We start from the raw sequence: 18214 nt of genomic DNA, 5'->3' as shown, positions 1-18214 counted from the left end.
TGTGGCACCTTATAGACTAACTGAAGTGTAGGAGCATTCACACCTCCAGATCAGCTGCTAGAAGTGGGCGTCATCTTCCTTGATTGGATCCACCTGGTCATCTCCAGCCTGATCCTGGCCTGCATATTTATACCTGCCTCTGGAAATTTCCACTACATGCATCTGACGAAGTGGGTCTTTGCCCACAGAAGCTGATGCTCCTACACTTCAGTTAGTCTCTAAGGTGCCACAGGACTCCTCGTCGCTTTTGCAGATTCAGACTAACATGGCGACCCCTCTGATACTTGACACTATGGAAGAAGCGGCCCAGGGCGGGGGTGTGGACCCCGAGAGCGGGGGAGTTTAGGGGTTTTGACCCCCTCTGCTAGGCTGATGCTAGTCCGTATCTTAGCCCCTGGGTTGGGTTTCGGAGTGAGGGTGGGCCCGAACCCCCTTCCCCAGCACACCGTCATACCGATCTCTACTAATCCGAGTCTGGGGAGTGACCATTCTCTCCGAACGGAGTGTAAAACAGGTAATGTAATAAATTTACTGACCCCAACGTTACACGAGTGGGTATGTCAGGGCAACCGGGGGCCCGGACACGAGTGACCCCCGTACAGATGGAGATTCCACAACTTCCTTAGGAAATTTATTCCAGCGTTCCACCACCCTGAGAGCTAGGATGTTTTTCCTAATGTCCAACCTCAACCTTCCTTGGTGCCCATTGCACCATTTTTCTCCCTCCTCCTTGTAACCCCCTTTTAGATACCTGAAAACTGCTTATGGACTGACCTAGCATTGGGTTACTGCTAGCTTGTTACAGACAGAGTCCTCCGGGGATCTTGTCCTAGGAGACCAAGAGAATTTTAAAAAAAGCTCTGAAGAATCAGCTCTTAGCCTGGGCGGCAGATACGGGAAGGCTGTTCGTCCCTCTCCCACTGAAAACTCTCGTGGTGCTCCTGTGCTGAAGGTAAAGAATTGGGTGGCTTTGGTCCCTGCATGGCAAAGAATGATATACAAATTAGAGACAAATCAAGAAGGAGGTAGATACGCAGGCTAAGAAAGAGGAAAATCCCAAGTCAGAATGATCTCAAGATTTGTAGGTCTGCCTTGAGGAATGTGAAGTCGATTCATATTTTTATTCCTTTCAAATCTTTCCCCCTCTCCTCTCGGGACGGGTCTTTTGGCAGAGTCCCGTTGTCTTCTGCTCGGATGCGACAGCTCGTTCTCACCACATCGGGTGCACCACAGGGGCCATGGATGGCAACCAAGAAACTGCTTGAATCTCTGAGCTCTCTTTCTCAAGGAAGCAATTCCGATTTGTGATACTGGCAGACCAAGTGCTAGCTCACGCCACGACCCCTAGCTTAGTTCTTCGTTGTGTATTATTTTTTTCTTCCCTTCTTTGAGTTTCCTATGGTCTGACTCTAGTTTTCTCTGATTCCATGGTATTTATTGCAGCACGTGTGAGGAATATTTTAGATAGTTCTTTCTCTCACGTTTATGTTATCTGATCGTACCCGTCTACCCCACTTTAAAGATGCCAACACTCGGCTACCCAAGCCAATATCTAGATCTAAATCTTCATCAGTCTTTTAGCTCTTTTTGTGATACTCCGTGTACTTTCAGATCATTCATGTCTAGCAAACCTATCTGTCAGGGATGATCTAGATTGTGCTTGGTGCCGCAGGGAAGGCAGAGGACTGGATACAATGACCTCTCAAGGTCCCTTCCAGTTCTAGTATTCTCTGATTCCATGCAATGGTTGCCTGATTCTTGTTCTTCACTGAGAATCACAATTTTTCTCAGGGACTATCTATGACAGTGGCACCGGGAACAGAATTGGGGCTAAGAGTTTTGCTTGAAAGATTTCTCTTGTCGTTCGGTGCTTCCGGTTGACAATCCCATCCAAGTAGAGTTGAGAGCTCTCGTCAGCCATAGATTGCTGGAGAGAAGAAAAATCATTGGAGGAAACTTCTGGAATTTCATTGTCGCAATGTTCCATTGTTGAGAGTCACTGTCACAGACTTTCTGGTAGTCCGGGCACACAATCTTTAATTGTGTTCTTTCTTCATTTTGCATCTTTGTGACCCTCTGGTTAGCCTGAGGAGGTCTCTTCCCCTTTTCGGTTATGTCTAAACTGGCGGCTTCTTGCTCAAGAACACCTTGCACAAGGGTTCTTGTGCAAGAAGTCTTGTGCAAGAAAACGTCCCCACTGCCATGTGTGAGATGTGCTTTTGCGCAAGAGCGCCCGGGGCAGTGTGGACACGCCACAGGGAATTTTGCACAAGAAAGCCCTATGGCCAAAATAGCCACAGGGCGTTCTTGCGCAAAAGAGCATCCACATTTGTGCTTCTTGTGCAAGAGCTATGCACTTTTCTTACAAGCGTAAGCTCTCTTGCACAAGAGCTCTTGTGCAAGAAGCCCTCTCTTACCACGACCAACTGTAAATCTTTTTGCGCAAGAGCAGTGGGCAGTGTGGACACTCTGTGGATTCTTGCGCAAGAATCCGCCAGTGTAAACATAGCCTTCATGTATACTATGCCGCCTTGTTCCTCAGAAGGCAGCATTCTGTCACGAGCCGGCACTATCCATCTACTTTTTACCAAAATCATTGATAGAGGTTTCCACAGAGTACGTAAACATGAGATGGGTCTATAATTCATAGTATCACTGTAGTCATCGTCTTCTTCTTCTTCTTCTTCTTTTTTGTCTTGGTCATCTTCTTCTTCGTCTTCTTCTTTTTCCTAGAGTTATCCCTGCAAACCTTACACGTTCCGTTCTTCAAATATTTATTAAGTCATTCAAATAAATAATCCTGGAGAGTTGTTTGGCATTTTCTATCAGATTCCATGCTGGCCTTTGCACTTCCCAACTTTTCATTCCTCTCAGCTATTTCTTTCTTTAATATTCCTGGATATGCCTCTCGGATGTGCTTTATAAATGTTTCTCTCATATTTTCAGTTTGGTTGGCTGTCTGATTATGTTGTCTGTCCTCAAACCGCATTTTCTTCTTGAAGCACCGAAACTCTTCCACATTATTTTTGAGTCCTTTATTTTTTCTACTCGGCTTTTAAGATCAGTCAGATGAAAGAATCTCCTAAGGTCTCTGATGATGTTACTGTTCTCTCGATGCTAACAACTTTCTGCTCAATATTTTCCAAGCCTGTGACTCTGAGTGTACATCTACATTGCACCAGTATTTCCAAATAACTTATTCTGCATCTACACAGCAGGCAGTTATTTCGAAATAGTGTCAAAATAGTCTCAAGCTGGTGGACTTCTTACTCCAACTCCCGTAACCCTCATTGGACAAGGAATAAAGGAAGTCAGAGGAAGAGCGCTCTATTTCAAAATAAGTGCTGTGTAGATGCTCCCAATTTTGAAATTGTCGGACCATTGATGTTGCCAAACCAGAGAGTCCTGGATTTGGGAGGTGCAACCTGTATTAGCAAGGTTTGCCCTCTACTTTAATTCAGGTCTCAGGCCTCATAGTCAGCCTCTGATATAGGAGCTTACGTTTCAGGCTCCCTTTCTACTATATTTTCTGCTGTCTAGAGTCCAAAGCTAAATCAGAAAATGAATTTTTTTCCAATTTACTTCCGAAAGAGGCTTTTCCAAAAGAGGCTTTTCTGTCTACACGAGGCCAAATTTCAGCAAAAAACCCTCTTTTGGAAATCCCTTCTTCCTCGTAAAACGAGGTTTACAGAGATGCTGACAAAATGCATCCAGTTTTCCAACATTTTTTTCAGAAAAGTTGGACGCACTCTTTGGAGTCTAGACGTACTCTTGAATGCTGCATGATCTCAACTTTTTTTCTCATTTCCCATATTATGTAGGTGCGGTTTCTCTCATATTTGTCCCAGATACAGGGCAAATCGTAGAATCATACAATCCTAGGGCCCAAAGCAGGACCAATCCAATTCAATCATCCCAGCCAGGACTTGGTCAAGCTGGGATTTAAACACCTCTAGGGATGGAGATTCCACCCCCTCCCTAGGGAACCCATTCCAGTGCTTCCCCTCCCTCCTAGGGAAATAAATTTTCCTAAGATCCAACCTAGACCTTCTCCACTGCAACTTTTTTGAGTCAGGGCTTCTGACCCACAGAAGTGGAGCGTTGTTTGGGTCGGGGGCTGCTGACCCACAGAAAAATCAGTTGGGGGCTACACACAGGTGAGAAGCAAATAACTGAGGCAGCCCTCACGTGAGAAGGAGACAGACACTCCCCACATTCCTCTCACACACCAGAAATTAGGGGTGCCCGGCCTAATAGATTTTGTGGGCTCCAGCCCCATGGTGAGGCAGCGGGTGGGCTAGGGTGCCAGCATGGGCTCCCCAGTAATGCACCCCTAAATCTTGATGGCCAGGGCGAAACAAGCTCGGGCCACATCCAGCCTCCCGGCCTGAGGTTCCTCATCCCTGTCCTAGGTGTTTCTTCCGTTTCTGTCTCTTATTTACCTGTATAATTGTTTTCACCAATATGTTTGCATGCGGCTCAGCGGGGGGCGGGGGGCTGGACTCGATGACCTCTCGAGGTCCCTTCCAGTCCTATTATTCTATGATTATTCTATGTCTCGTCTTCCACGTCAAGCTTCCCATTTCCATTTAAATTCTTCTCTGCGGAACAAATCTTGTAAGTTACCCTTGAGTCTACACTTAGACACCTCTTCTGACGAGTGGTCGTGTTTCTTCTGACAGTGCTGGGGCATTTGTCTCCTTCCGTTTCTTTCTTCCAGTTCTGCCATAATCCTGTAGTCAGTTGAGGGTCAGTAACATGGCGTCAGCAGGCCTAAACAGAGGCCTGTAACATGAAAACAGCAACAGGCCTGCAATCTAGTGAGCAAAACTTTGGTTCAGTAACACAGGAGCCAAGAAAGAGGCCCTGTTGATAATTGTGTGATTGTGTAATTGTGTGATTGTGACCCTGACCAGATGATGCTGACCCTGACAGTTCAGACGACTGAAGGTACCGAGGTAGAGAACACTGAGGTACGACAAATCCAAGCTCAGATCACTTCTTGGACTACACAGTGAGTGCTTTTCATTCTCTCATTGAAAATGTTCTCTGATTCTCCTGGATTGTTTGGAGAGTTAAGTGATCTATCAAGAAAGATGTGAAGAAATTGGAGAAGATCCAGAGAAGAGCAGCAAGAATGATGAAAGGTCCAGAGAACATGAGCTGTGAGGGAAGGCTGAAAGAATTGGGCTTCTTTAGTTTGGAAAGGAGAAGACTGAGAGGGGACATGAGAGCCATTTTCAAGTATCTAAAAGGGTGTCGCAAGAAGGAGGGAGAAAAATTTTTCTCTTTGGCTATGAGTATAGGATGAGAAGCAATGGGCTTAAACTGCAGCAAGGGAGGTTGAGGTTGGACGTTAGGAGAAACGTCCTGCCTCTCAGGGAGGGCAAACACTGGAATAAATTGCCTAGGGAGGTTGTGGAATCTCCATCTGTGGAGATATTTAAGAGCTGGCTAGAAAGACAATTATCAGCAATGGTCTAGATGGTATTTGGTGCTGACATGAGGGCAGGGGACTGACCTTGTTGGCCCTGCGAGATTCCTTCCAGTTCTGATGTAGCATTACCCACCTCCACTTGTTGGAGGAGCAGGATGAATTCTAGCTAAGACCATGTATCTTCTGAGAAACTCTTCATGGCCTGGATACTAATCAGTTTGACTGCATCATCCATATTGGGTCTAGTTAGCTATTCTGTGCTGGGTGCCAAACCAACGATGCTAGCTTTGGCGTTTTAGTAGTAGTAGTAGATTTAGTAGTAGTCGTAGCAGTAATATTGAAAACCTAGATATTTATTAAGGGTCAACCCAATCTAATCTCAAAAAAGCTACAAAGTGCATTAGACAAAGCCTAACTTTTATAGCATTCTCCAGATTCCCAGCTTGTACAAATCAACCAAAACTCCACTGGAGCCAAGGAGCCAACTCTTTAGTTGATAAAAATCAGATGCGGCGCTAGGGACATTAGTGGGACAGATTAAAGAGATACTGGGCCACAGACAAGGAAAAGTGAATGACTTCCTAGCCTGCTGAGTAGAGCATTCCTAGTAGGAGACGTGGGATACAGACCTCCGGCCCCAGTGTGAACCACGGTGGAGCAACTTCAGCTGAGGCTCACATCAGATTGGTCCATAGTCTCTGCTGAGAAGGGATTTTGCGGATATCTGTGGTGCTGACAGTGGAATTTCGGTGTCCAAACTGTTCCCAAATCCTTTTGTGAATCTCGCCCATTTTGGCTATGTGAAAGACACAAAGTCAAACCGACTTCTCTGTGTCTTCCTCTAAATTTAGTGAATGAAAGTGAAATCCTCAGTTGACTTCTATGATAGTTGTTCATTTCATATGTTTTTTCATTCCTTCCAGATCACAGTCTTGCTGAATGAGGGTCGATGGAAAATCAAACCACCGTGACTGAATTTATTCTCCTGAGACTTTCCAATGATCCACAAGTGCAGAAATTTCTTTTCCTGGTATTTTTACTTATTTACCTTGTCACCCTGACTGGGAACACACTGATCATGTTGGTGATAAGAGCCGATTCTCACCTTCACAATCCCATGTATTTCTTTCTCTTCCATCTGTCCTTTGTTGATCTCTGTTATTCCTCAGTCACGGTGCCTAAAATGCTGACAGACTTCCTGTCAGAGAACAAAACTATTTCTTTCAATGGCTGCATTGCTCAGATGTTCTTCATCATCTTCTCGGCCGGTACAGAAGTGTTCACTCTCTCAGCCATGGCCTATGACCGTTACGTGGCCATCTGTGACCCGTTGCGTTACGCGGCGACCATGAAGAAAGGCACCTGTGTACTGCTGGAGGCTGGTGCATGGACTTTGGGCATCTTAGATGGGCTAGTTTACACGGTCGTTGTCCTCCAGTTGCAGTTCTGTGGGCCCAATCAAATCCACCATTTCAGCTGCGAGCCCCCTCCTCTGCTACAGCTGTCCTGCACCTCGCCCCTCAAGGAGCAGATGGTGCTGCTCACATATGCTGTCGTATTGGGACTGAGCTCCTTCCTCCTCACCCTCATCTCCTATGTTCTCATCATCTCCACTGTCCTGAGGATACGCTCGGCAGAAGGCCGGCGGAAGGCCTTCAACACCTGCAGTTCTCACCTGACTGTGGTTGGCTTGTTGTATCTCACAGCGTTTTTCCAATACACCAAACCCAGCTCCGCATCCTCTGTGGTTCTGGATGAACTGGTCTCTACCCAGTATAGCATCCTGACTCCCATGTTAAACCCCATCATCTACAGCCTGCAAAACAAGGAGGTGAAAACAGCGCTAGGGAGAATGTTGGGGAAACTGAGGTTTAGGTCTAGTGTTTAGGATGTTCTCAAATAAGGGTTACCTCTAGACTGCATGCCTTTTTCAACGGAGGTGTTGTCGACAGACACTGTCCACAAAGCCTCTGTTGAAAAGGAACATCTAGACTACAACCAGTTCTGTCGTAAAAGAAAGCCACTTTTTCAAAAGAGAGAGTAGACGTTCTCTTTCAAAAAAGCACAGTTTGTATGGAATAGCGCCTTTTTTTCGACGCAACTCTAAAAAAAGGCGTTATTCCTCGTAAAACGAGATTTACCGCCGTCAACCAAACTGCCGCGTTCTGTTGTCTTGCTGTTGACAAAATGCGGCGGTAGTGTAGACGCAGGGATAGTTTGGTCGACAAAAGTCCACTTTGTCAACAAAACCCTGTAGTCTAGACAGACCTGAGGTGTTAGCCTGGTACTTGGATTGAATTCTTCAGCTGGTCTAATTGGTGTGACTCCATTGAACCCAGTGGGTCAGATCCCCAGTAGGTGTAAATCGGCATGACTCCATTGCCACCAACCGGCGTAACTCCATCTGGGACTGGATTCACAGACAGACTTAGGCTTGAATGGGAAAGATGCAGAGACACCCACATCTGGGTATCCCATATCTGAATGTTAATTTAATGCAGCTTCAAAACTTTCCTATAGAGAAGAAAAATGCGGCTTTTCACCATTTTCATCTGAGTCAAATAAATACGAAAATAGTTTCCTTACCTTGTCAAAATGTTTTTTTTAACTTTTCCTTTATTATAGATTAGTAGTTTACATTTAACTTAGTACTGCGCTGTATTTGCGTTTTTCCCTCTCTGCCGCTCCTGATTGTGTATTGCTGAGTCCAAATGAAGTGCGTGGTTGACCAGTCAGTTTGTAACTGTGGTGTGCATCACTCTGAGGTTCTGAGAGACGTCTACATAATCATTATTGTTATGGAGAAAGTAAATAGCAAAAGTGATTTGCTTGTTCCCATAACTCAAGAACTAGAAATTATTTGATAGCAGGTTTAAAACAAGCCAAAGGGAAGTACTTCTTTATGCAACACACAGACAAGCTGTGGAACTCCTTGACAGAGGAGATCGCAGGCCTCTGACAAGACTACCTTTGTCATTTGTTGGTATTGGTGTATAAACTGGAGTCCAGCACTAACACTTTGCTTCGTCAGCTCTAAACCTGGCTGGGTGCCTTCGCTACCAAGCAAGTCTTTGGATGAATTGAGCCCTTCTCGTGAGGTTTGCTGTCTCTGCTGTCCGCACCAAACAGAGGATGCGCGCATGCGATCAGCATCTGACGATGTCCAAATCCCCTCAGCAGCAGACTTAAGAGTCTAAAAGACAATGAATGTCAATGGGATTTGGTCACCTACCTCCCTTAGGCGCCTTTGAAAACAACACCCTAAATGCAACTGACGTGTGACCTCAGACATCCCGGCCAGGCCTTCATCAATCCTGCCCTTAGATTATAGAAAAAAATCAAAATGTCCACAACTGAAAACACCATTTCATGACTGGCTGTGTAGAGCTGGAAAAGTCCTCGGGAGTCATCAAGTCCAGCCCCCTGCCCCAAGTAGGACCAACCCAACTCAATCATCCCAGCTAGGGCTTGGTCAAGCCGGGACTTCAAAACCTGTAGGGATGGAGATTCCACCCCCTCCCTAGGGAACACATCCCAGCGCTTCCCCGCCCGCCTAGGGAAATAGTTTTTCCCAATATACAACATAAACCTCTTGTACTGCAACTTGAGACCATTGCTCCTTGTTCTGTCCTGTACAGCCACTGAGAACAGCCTCTCGCCATCCTCTTTGGAACCTCCCTTCAGGGAATTGAAGGCTGCTCTCAAATCCCCCCTCGCTCTTCTCTTCTGCAGACTGCCCAAATCCCTCAGCCTATCTTTGTAGGTCAAGTGCTCCAGCCCCCTCGTCATTTTGGTCGCCCTCCGCTGGACCCTCTCCTATGTGTCCACATCCTTTCTGCAGCTGGGCCCCCAGAACTGGATGCAATCAAAGTTCATACATTTATCAAGCACCCCTTTGCGAGTGATAGTATGATACTTATCTAGCTCCAGCTGCGGCTTCCACCTGCAGTGAGTTCAGAGCACTGAGGTAAGTGGGTGCATCTGATAACCCTCAATATCGGAGGGTTAGGACTAAGGACACTGGCAGAACTGGGCATCATGAGCAGGACAACAGTGTCTATCCCAGCCCATGCACATTGGTCGATCTCTCTCTCGGAGGCCTCCATTTCACTTGAGTGAGTGCAGTACGGCTCTCCAGGGAGTGGCAGACATGACAATGTCCTGTCGCATCCTGGGCAAACATTACTGGATTTGTGTTAGCCCTTGTCGAGTCAAGTTTAGCGTCTTCGGATTGTGTCTTTGTAACTAAGCAACTTATGAGCCAGCTGCTTCAAGAAGCCAGCCGGCCGCCACATGTTGGAGAAGTAAGAGAGAGGTGCAGGCCAGGAAACTAGGTTTGCCCAGGGGACACCTCAAAGCATGGAGGAGGGGCATGACTGAGGGTGGGTTGCTTGAAATGGGGCAGATTCCTGGGACGGGGGTTGTCGGGCAAATGAGGTTTTGGGGCTATTCACTGAGAATATTGCTGAAATTTTCATGGGCTCATAGAACACTAGAACTGGAAGGGACTTCGAGAGGTCACCACGTCTCATCCCCTGTTCTCAAGCAGGAGCAAGCACCATCTAGACCATCCCTGACAGGTGTCTGTCCAAGCTGCTCTTAACTATCTCCAGAGATGGGGATTCCACAACCTCCCTGAGCAATTTATTCCAGTGTTTGACCACCCTGACAGGTAGGAACTTTTTCCTAATGTCCAACCTAAACCTCCCTTGCTGCAATTGAAGCCCATTGCATCATTTTCTCCCTTCTCCTTGTTAACCCCCTTTTAGATGCCTGAACACTGCTAATGGATTGAGCTAGCATTGGGTTTCTGCTAGCTTGTTACAGACAAAGTCCTCCGGGGATCTTTGTCCCATGCGGAGCACAAGCGTTTCACAAAAAGCTCTCAAGTTTCAGCTCTTAGACTTGGAGGCAGATAAGGAAATGCTGTGCGTCCCAATCCCGCTGAAAACTCTTGTGGTGCTCCAGTGCTGAAGGTAAAGAATTTGATGGCTTTGGTCGCTGTATCACAAGGCGGAAAGATTACAGAGAATTCACGAAGGCGGTAGATACGCAGGCTAAGAAAGCAGGAAGATCCCAAATCAGAAGGATCTCATGATACGTATGATCCGCATTGAAGAATATGAAGTCGATTCATATTTTCATTCCTTTCAGATCTTGTTCTCCCTATTTCAAAGGAACAAATTCTGCCACTTATTCCGGGACGGGTCTTTCGCCAGAGTCTCATTGTCTTCTTGGTTGCGGCAGCTCGTTCCCACCACATCAGATACACCACAGGGGCCATGGCCGGCAACCAAGAAACTGCTTGAATCTCTGAGCTCTCTTTCTCAAGGAAGCAAACACCAGATTGTTACGCCCAAAAAGGAGAACGCTACGGGCTGAAATATATCCGCATGAGTCAGCAGGTTTGAGTAGTCAGGAATTCTGTTAAATCTGCTTCAGAGTTTCTACATTTCAGTTCATCACAGCACATGTTCCGCTTTGACTTTCCTTGCCATTTTCCTAGGAGTGCTGTCTTCTGGAAGTCACTTCATTGCGGTCTTCTGCGGTTCTGCTGGGATCATCTTTGTTCTTGTTTTCCTTAATCATTCCAAATCAGGTCAGAATTCTTCCGACTTTACTGTCCTGTTTTCTTGTATCTTTTTCATCTTGTTGTCTGCTGGTTTGGCAATACAGATTTGTGATACTGGCAGACCGAGTGCCAGGTCACACCAAGAGCCCTAGACCTCCTTGAATACTAACAATTTCATAGCTAGAAAGCACCGTTCCTCTCTTGTGTGTTAGAAATATGAATGTAGGTGCTGGTTGAAACTCTCTAGTCTGGCACCCTGAGGACTTGACGGGTGCTGGACCAGAGAATTTGCCAAAACCTGGCACGTCAATATTGTCTAGCAGCATTACCAACCCTTCCACTGCTTCCTGGGCTCTTAGAAGACATTTAAGGTAAATTAGAGCTAAATAACAGCACGGAACCGTGAGCGCCAGGACTGGGGGCGGTGAACAAACTTTATGGAACTGCGGGAAACTTGGCTACACCATGCTAAGTGGACATCCAGCTAACTCACATCATGCTGGACCGTGGATGTTGCCGGATCAGAGAGTACAGGACAAGAAAAGTTCCACCTGTAATAGAGTTCTAAGTATGTTTTTAGACTTTATGGAATGCTTGTACGATGCAGCATGTATTAATCCTACTTATAACAGCTGTGTCCCATGTTATAAGGCAATGGTCTCCAACCTTTTTAAGCACAAGATCACTGTTTGAATTTGAAATGCAATGTAAATCTACTTCAACCCAAATACCCTTACGCCACCTCCTTCATGTCCCTTCTCTGAGGCCCTGTCCCTGTTCACTCCATCCTCCCTCCCTCCCTTTCACCAGGCTGGGGCAGAGGGTTGGGGCACAAGATCTGGTCTTGGGCTAAGGGTTTAGGAGTGTGAAGGGCTCTGAGCTGAGCCAGGGGCAGGGAGTTGGGTGCAGGAGAGGGTTCAGGTGTCGTCTTTGGGAGGGAGATTGGATTCATGACTAGGGCAGGGGTTCGGAGCTGGCTCCAGCTGGACACTGCTGACCTCGGGTGGCTCCTGGGTGGTGGTGCAGTGGGGCTAAGTCAGGTTCACCTCTGCCCAGGCTTTGCATCGCTCCCAAAGGCAGCCAGCAAACTCCCTCCATCCCAAGCTCTGTTGTGCTCCTTACCTCTGTTCTGTGGAGATAGGATACAGGATGGGAGCAGGGGCAACCTGACCTCTCCCTTCCCTGCTCTGTACCGCAAGCAGGAGGCTCGGGACAGGGGGATCTTCAAGGCAAAGGGCAGGGCGTGCACAGCAGGGAGGAGAAGGGCAACTGAAGTGCTGCGCTTGATAATAGTCTCTTGGCCAAACTAGTCAAGATCACCTGTCAGAGACTCCACGATCTACCAGTAGATCCCGATCCACTGGTTGGTGACCGCAGCTATGAACTATTGTGTAAATGCTCGCTCTGTAACTATAACAATGTTTGCTCGCACTGAAATTGTGCCAGCCAGGGGGGAAGCAGTGCTAAGTGTGAAACACTAGTGCACCACAGGCCGTGTTATCTCCGCTCCATCAGAAGAAGGTTTAGAGATACCAGACTAGTCATTGGAGATAAAAGATTTTGTTGATTGCTTCCCCCAGACCCTAGAGGAGGGTAGGTGCCCAAACCTGCATCCCATCACAGCTTCAGTTTGGGGCGAAAGGGCTGCCTGTTGAATTTGCAAACCAATCCCAGTTCAGCTGTCTTCTTTTGTAACCAATTTTTGAAATTCTTAGCTAGACGGCTGAGCTGGAATTCAACCCTATGAATTTGGGGCTCACGAAGGATCTCAACAAGTTAATGCATTACAAAGGCATTTTCCCCGCTCTGGATATTCACAGCTTCATTCACACAAGCACCTTCTTCCTTATACATACCTCTGCTTTAGTTACTTCCACTCCAATTCATCTGAAGATGTGGGTTTTACCCACAAAAGCTCATTCCCTAAGAAATCTGTTAGGGTACGTCTACACTACCCTCCTAGTTCGAACTAGGAGGGTAATGTAGGCATACCGCACTTGCAAATGAAGCCCGGGATTTGAATTTCCCGGGCTTCATTTGCATAAGCGGGGAGCCGCCATTTTTAAAACCCCGCTGGTTCGAACCCCGTGCAGCGCGGCTACACGGGGCACGAACTAGGTAGTTCGAACTAGGAAGTGTAGCCGCGCTGCATGGGGTTCGAACCAGCGGGGTTTTAAAAATGGCGGCTCCCCGCTTATGCAAATGAAGCCCGGGAAATTCAAATCCCGGGCTTCATTTGCAAGTGCGGTATGCCTACATTACCCCACTAGTTCGAACTAGGAGGGTAGTGTAGACATACCCTCAGTGTCTAAGCCTACATGTACACTATGCAGCTATTTCAGGATACTGCTGGTATTCCTAAATAGCTATTCTGCATCTTAAGAGCAAGCCCGTTATATGGAAATATAAGGGGCTTGTTATTCTGAGGTCCCTGTAAACCATATTGCACAAGGGTTAAGGGAAGTTTCGGAATAGCTCTTCATTTCAAATTTTTTAAATAAGCGATTTCAAAATGACCTGGAAATAAGCTATGCAATTTTCACAGTGCAAATTATGTAGCTTATTTCGAGGTAAGGGTGCTGTATTGAGGTAAGGGTGCTGTCTTAAATATCTCTGGAGATATTTAAGAGTAGGTTGGACAGACATCTATCAGGGATGGTCTAGACGCTGCTTGGTCCTGCCATGAGGGAAGGGAACTGGACTCGATGACCTCTTGGTGTTCCTTCCCATTCTAGTGCTCTATGATATTGATGTAGGGTTACCCACCTCCACTTGTTGGAGAAGGAAGGTGAATTTCAGCTAAGGCCTTCTGTCTTCTCACAGCCTCTTAATGACACGGATACTAATTATCAATTTGACTATATCATGCATATTGGGTCAAGTTATCTATTCTGTGCCGGGTGCCAAACCTCTATTCCTAGCTTTGGGGTGTTATTATTAGTGGTAGATTTATCATTAGTAGTAGCAATAATATTGAAAACCTAGATATTTATTAGGGATCAACCCAATCTAATCCAAAAAGACCTACAGAATGTAATAGACAAAGCATAACTTTATATACAGTTGGAGAGATTCCCAGCTTGTATAAATCAACCAAAATTCCAGTGGAACCAAGGAGCCAACTCTTCAGTTGATAAAAATCAGATGCAGCACTAGGGACATTAGTGGGACAGATTAAAGAGATACTGGGTCAAAGACAGAGAGAAATGAATGACTTCCTAGCCTGCTGAGTAGAGCATTCCTAGTAGGAGACGTGGGATACAGACCTCCGGCCCCAATGTGAACCACAGTGGAGCAACTTCAAGTGAGGCTCACATCAGATTGGTCCATAGTCTCTGCTGAGAAGGGATTTTGTGGATATCAGTAGTGCTGACAGTGGAATGTAGGTGTCCAAACTGTTCCCAAACCTTATGTGCATCTCGCCCGTTTTGGCTATGTGAAAGACACAAAGTCAAACCAAATTCTCTGTGTCTTCCTCTAAATTTAGTCGATGACAATGAAATCCTCAGTTGACTTCTACGATAGGGGTTAATTCCTTTTGTTTTTTCATTCCTTTCAGATCACAGACTTCCTGAATGAGAGTCAATGGAAAATCAAACCACCGTGACTGAATTTATTCTCCTGAGACTTTCCAATGATCCACAAGTGCAGACATTTCTTTTCCTGGTATTTTTACTTATTTACCTTGTCACCCTGATAGGGAACATACTGATCATGTTGGTGATAAGAGCCAATTCTCACCTTCACACCCCTATGTATTTCTTTCTCTTCCATCTGTCCTTTGCTGATATCTGTTATTCTTCAGTCACGGTGCCTAAAATGCTGACAGACTTCCTGTCTGAACACAAAACTATTTCTCTCCATGGCTGCATTGCCCAGATGTTCTTTATCCTCTTCTTGGCTGTTACAGAAGTGTTCACTCTCTCAGCCATGGCATACGACCGATACGTGGCCATCTGTGACCCATTACGTTACGCGGAGACCATGAAGAAAGGCACCTGTGTTCTGCTGGAGGCTGGTGCATGGACTTTGGGCATCTTAGAAGGACTAGTTTCCATGGTCGTTGTCCTCCAGTTGCAGTTCTGTGGGCCCAATCAAATCCACCATTTTAGCTGCGAGCCCCCTCCTCTGCTACAGCTGTCCTGCACTGAGCCCCTCAAGGAGCAGTTGGGTCTGCTCACATCTGCCGTCGTATTGGGACTGATCTCCTTCCTCCTCACCCTCATCTCCTACATTCACATCATCTCCACTGTCCTGAGGATGCACTCGGTGGAGGGCCGGCGGAAGGCCTTCTCCACCTGCAGTTCCCACCTAACTGTGGTTGGCTTGTTGTATCTCACAGCGTTTTTCCAATACACCAAACCCAGCTCTGCATCCTCTGTGGTTCTGGATGAACTGGTCTCTATCCAGTACAGCATCCTGACCCCCATGTTAAACCCCATCATCTACAGTCTGCAAAACAAGGAGGTGAAAACAGCGCTAGGGAGAATGTTGGGGAAACTCAGGTTTAGGTTTGGGGGTTAGGACGTTCTCAAATCAGGTGTCTGGCTGGTACTTGGAGTGAAATCCTCAGCTGGTCTAAATTAGTGTGATGCCATTGAACTTAGTGGGTCAGATCCTCAGTAGGTATACATTGGCATGACTCCATTGCCGCCAATGGGCGTAACTCCATCTGGGACTGGATTCAAAGACAGACTTAGGCTTGAATGGGAAAGATGCAGAGAGACCCACATCTGGGTATCCCACTGCTGAGTGTGCAGGGCACTCCATGTTTAAATATTTGCTCCCCAACATACACTGGAATCAGATGTCTCCTACTTCCCAGATGAGTAATCTGACTGTTGAGATAAAGGAGTCAATTTGTACAAATTCCTTCTCTTTCCTCTGTGTACGTTCACACCCTGGCGTCTCGCAAAGAACATTGGAACCACCTAACCCCGGTTCACCGAGAATCCCAAACAGATGCAGCATCCGGAACACCACGGAGTGTTGAGCATGTGGGTGTGCCATGGATTTATACTGGGACAATCTTATTTTTCTTGTGTTATTACTTATTTCTCTTTCTTCATGACTCCTAACATTCTGGACACTTTTTTGCCTGCCTGTTGAATGAATATTTTCGGAGAATTCTTCATGTCAGCACTATGATTGCTCATGTGAGTGGCAATAGCTCCTTGAGAACCCACTATTGTCTGTGTATAGCACTACTTGGCTTTTCATTGGTAGACCCTTGCACAGATGCAATAAGTATACCTGTGAATGTGGGTGTCTGTAGTTATAAATCGGTATGTGCAGAACGACAGAGCTGTTCTCAGACCTGCAGTGGGAGAAGTAGAGGCACATCTCTACAAGGAGCCAGCTTGAGAAGGTCTTGGCTGGGATGGTTGAGTTGGGTTGGTCCTGATTTGGGCAGGGGGCTGGATACGATGACTCCTGAGGTCTCCTCTAGCCCTACGAGTCTATGATTCTACAACCTGTGGTAGGGGGAGTAACAAACCACAGGAACACCCCTGAGATGCTCAGAGCAGGTGTTAGTCACCTTGGCTCCTGTGCCCATGTTAGCAGACTCAGAGTAGGGGTAACTGGGTGAAATGTATTGTCCCATGTGATGCAGGAGCTCAGATTAGATGATCAAATGATCTCTTCCAATCTTAGGGTGTGTCTAGATTACTGAGCTTTTTCGAAAAAAAGTGGCCTTTTAAAAAAAATCACCTGCATCTAGACTGCCATCAGCTTCTTTTTGAAATTAAATCGAAAGCGCACGGTGGTTTTTTTGAAATCGGTAACCCTACTTTTACCAGGAAGAATGCCTTTTTTCAAATGTCAACTATCGGAGGGGTCGCCGTGTTAGTCTGGATCTACAAAAGCGGTGAGGAGTCCTGTGGCACCCTATAGACTAATAGATGTATTGGAGCAGAAGCTTTCGTGGGCAAAGACCCACGTCGTCAGCTGCATGCCGTGGAAACTTCCAGAGGCAGGTATAAATATGCAGGCAAGAATAAGGCTAGAGATAACGAGGTTAATTCAGTCAGGAAGAGTATGGCCCATTTCTAGCAACTGATCTGGAGGTGAGAACACCTTCCAAGAGAAACTGCTGAGCTACAGTTCATCTGCAAATTTGACACCATCACCTTAGTATTAAACAGAGACTGTGATTGCTGGCCAACTACAAAAGCAGCTTCTCCTCTCTTGGTGTTCACACCTCCAGATCAGGTGCTAGAAGTGAGCCTCACCCTCCCTGACTGAATTAACCTCGTTATCTCTCAGTCCCGGCTTGACAAAGCCCCGGCTGGCATAATGGAGTTGGGGTTGGTCTGGCTTTTAGCAGAGGGTTGGACACGATGACCTTCCGAGGTCTCTTCCAATGCCAGGATTCTATAATGTGTAGAATTGGTATTTGTATGAGTAACGATCAGTAATGACTATGTTTTCTTTTAGGACCTTGGTAGAACAGTTAAATAGCAGAGGGCTAAGGTCTGAGCCCTGCAGGATTCCACTAGAATCACAGAGAATTTCTTGGGGAAAAGTCAACATACCGTTTGTAAGGGAAACCATGTTTATAATGGCTGCCTCGAGCGGGAGAGGGCAGGCTATACTGTGTAATGGGCACGAGGGGCAGCAGAGGGTGGGGTGGGGAAGGGGCGGCTATACTGTATAATGGGCACTAGGGGGCAGCAGAGGGTGGGTGGGGAAGGGACGGCTATACTGTATAATGGGCACTAGGGGGCAGCAGAGGGTGGGTGGGGAAGGGGCGGCTATACTGTATAATGGGCACTAGGGGGCAGCAGAGGGTGGGTGGGGAAGGGACGGCTATACTGTATAATGGGCACTAGGGGGCAGCAGAGGGTGGGGTGGGGAAGGGGCGGCTATACTGTATAATGGGCACTAGGGGGCAGCAGGTGTGGGGCAGGGAAGGGGCCATAACAGGTTTTACAGTCTATATGGACAGATGTTGACATGACCGTAGCCAGGGCTGGAAGAATTAGATTTCACCCTGCAGACGCAAACCAGCAGAAAACATTCCATTGAAAGGTTCCCAAATTTACAGATGGGCCTAGTAAGAGCAAAGCTGCTTGAGAACACATCAGAGCTGGATGTGAAAATATCTCTCTGGGTATTTTATTTTCAGCCAGAAACATGAAAATGTCAAGGAGTCTCTGCGAGAAATGGTTAAGAAATGTGGATTTCATGAGTATCTAAACCAT

General features: G+C 46.6%; 2 protein-coding genes across 2 annotated transcripts; both read left to right on the top strand.

Annotated features, from left to right (window-relative positions):
* Positions 1-6366: 6366 nt before the first annotated feature.
* LOC102454857 (olfactory receptor 5G9-like) lies at positions 6367-7325 on the top strand. The gene has a single exon (XM_006114039.2). It carries the CDS (start codon positions 6387-6389, stop codon positions 7323-7325), a length of 939 nt encoding a protein of 312 aa, XP_006114101.2. The 5' UTR covers positions 6367-6386.
* A 7269-nt stretch (positions 7326-14594) lies between these two features.
* Positions 14595-15533, top strand: LOC142821309 (olfactory receptor 5G9-like). Its single transcript, XM_075912183.1, has one exon. The coding sequence runs from the start codon at positions 14595-14597 to the stop codon at positions 15531-15533; it is 939 nt and encodes a 312-aa protein (XP_075768298.1).
* Positions 15534-18214: the final 2681 nt, after the last annotated feature.

This window comes from Pelodiscus sinensis, chromosome 30 (genome assembly GCF_049634645.1).
Source record: "Pelodiscus sinensis isolate JC-2024 chromosome 30, ASM4963464v1, whole genome shotgun sequence".
NCBI classification, from domain to species: domain Eukaryota; kingdom Metazoa; phylum Chordata; order Testudines; family Trionychidae; genus Pelodiscus; species Pelodiscus sinensis.
Note: the sequence above shows the minus strand (reverse complement) of the source record. Positions and strands in the feature narration are given on the sequence as shown.

Excerpts from the sequence above, each read along its gene's own strand:
- LOC102454857 (XM_006114039.2), top strand. The coding sequence starts at position 6,387 with ATGGAAAATCAAACCACCGTGACTGAATTTATTCTCCTGAGACTTTCC.
- LOC142821309 (XM_075912183.1), top strand. The coding sequence starts at position 14,595 with ATGGAAAATCAAACCACCGTGACTGAATTTATTCTCCTGAGACTTTCC.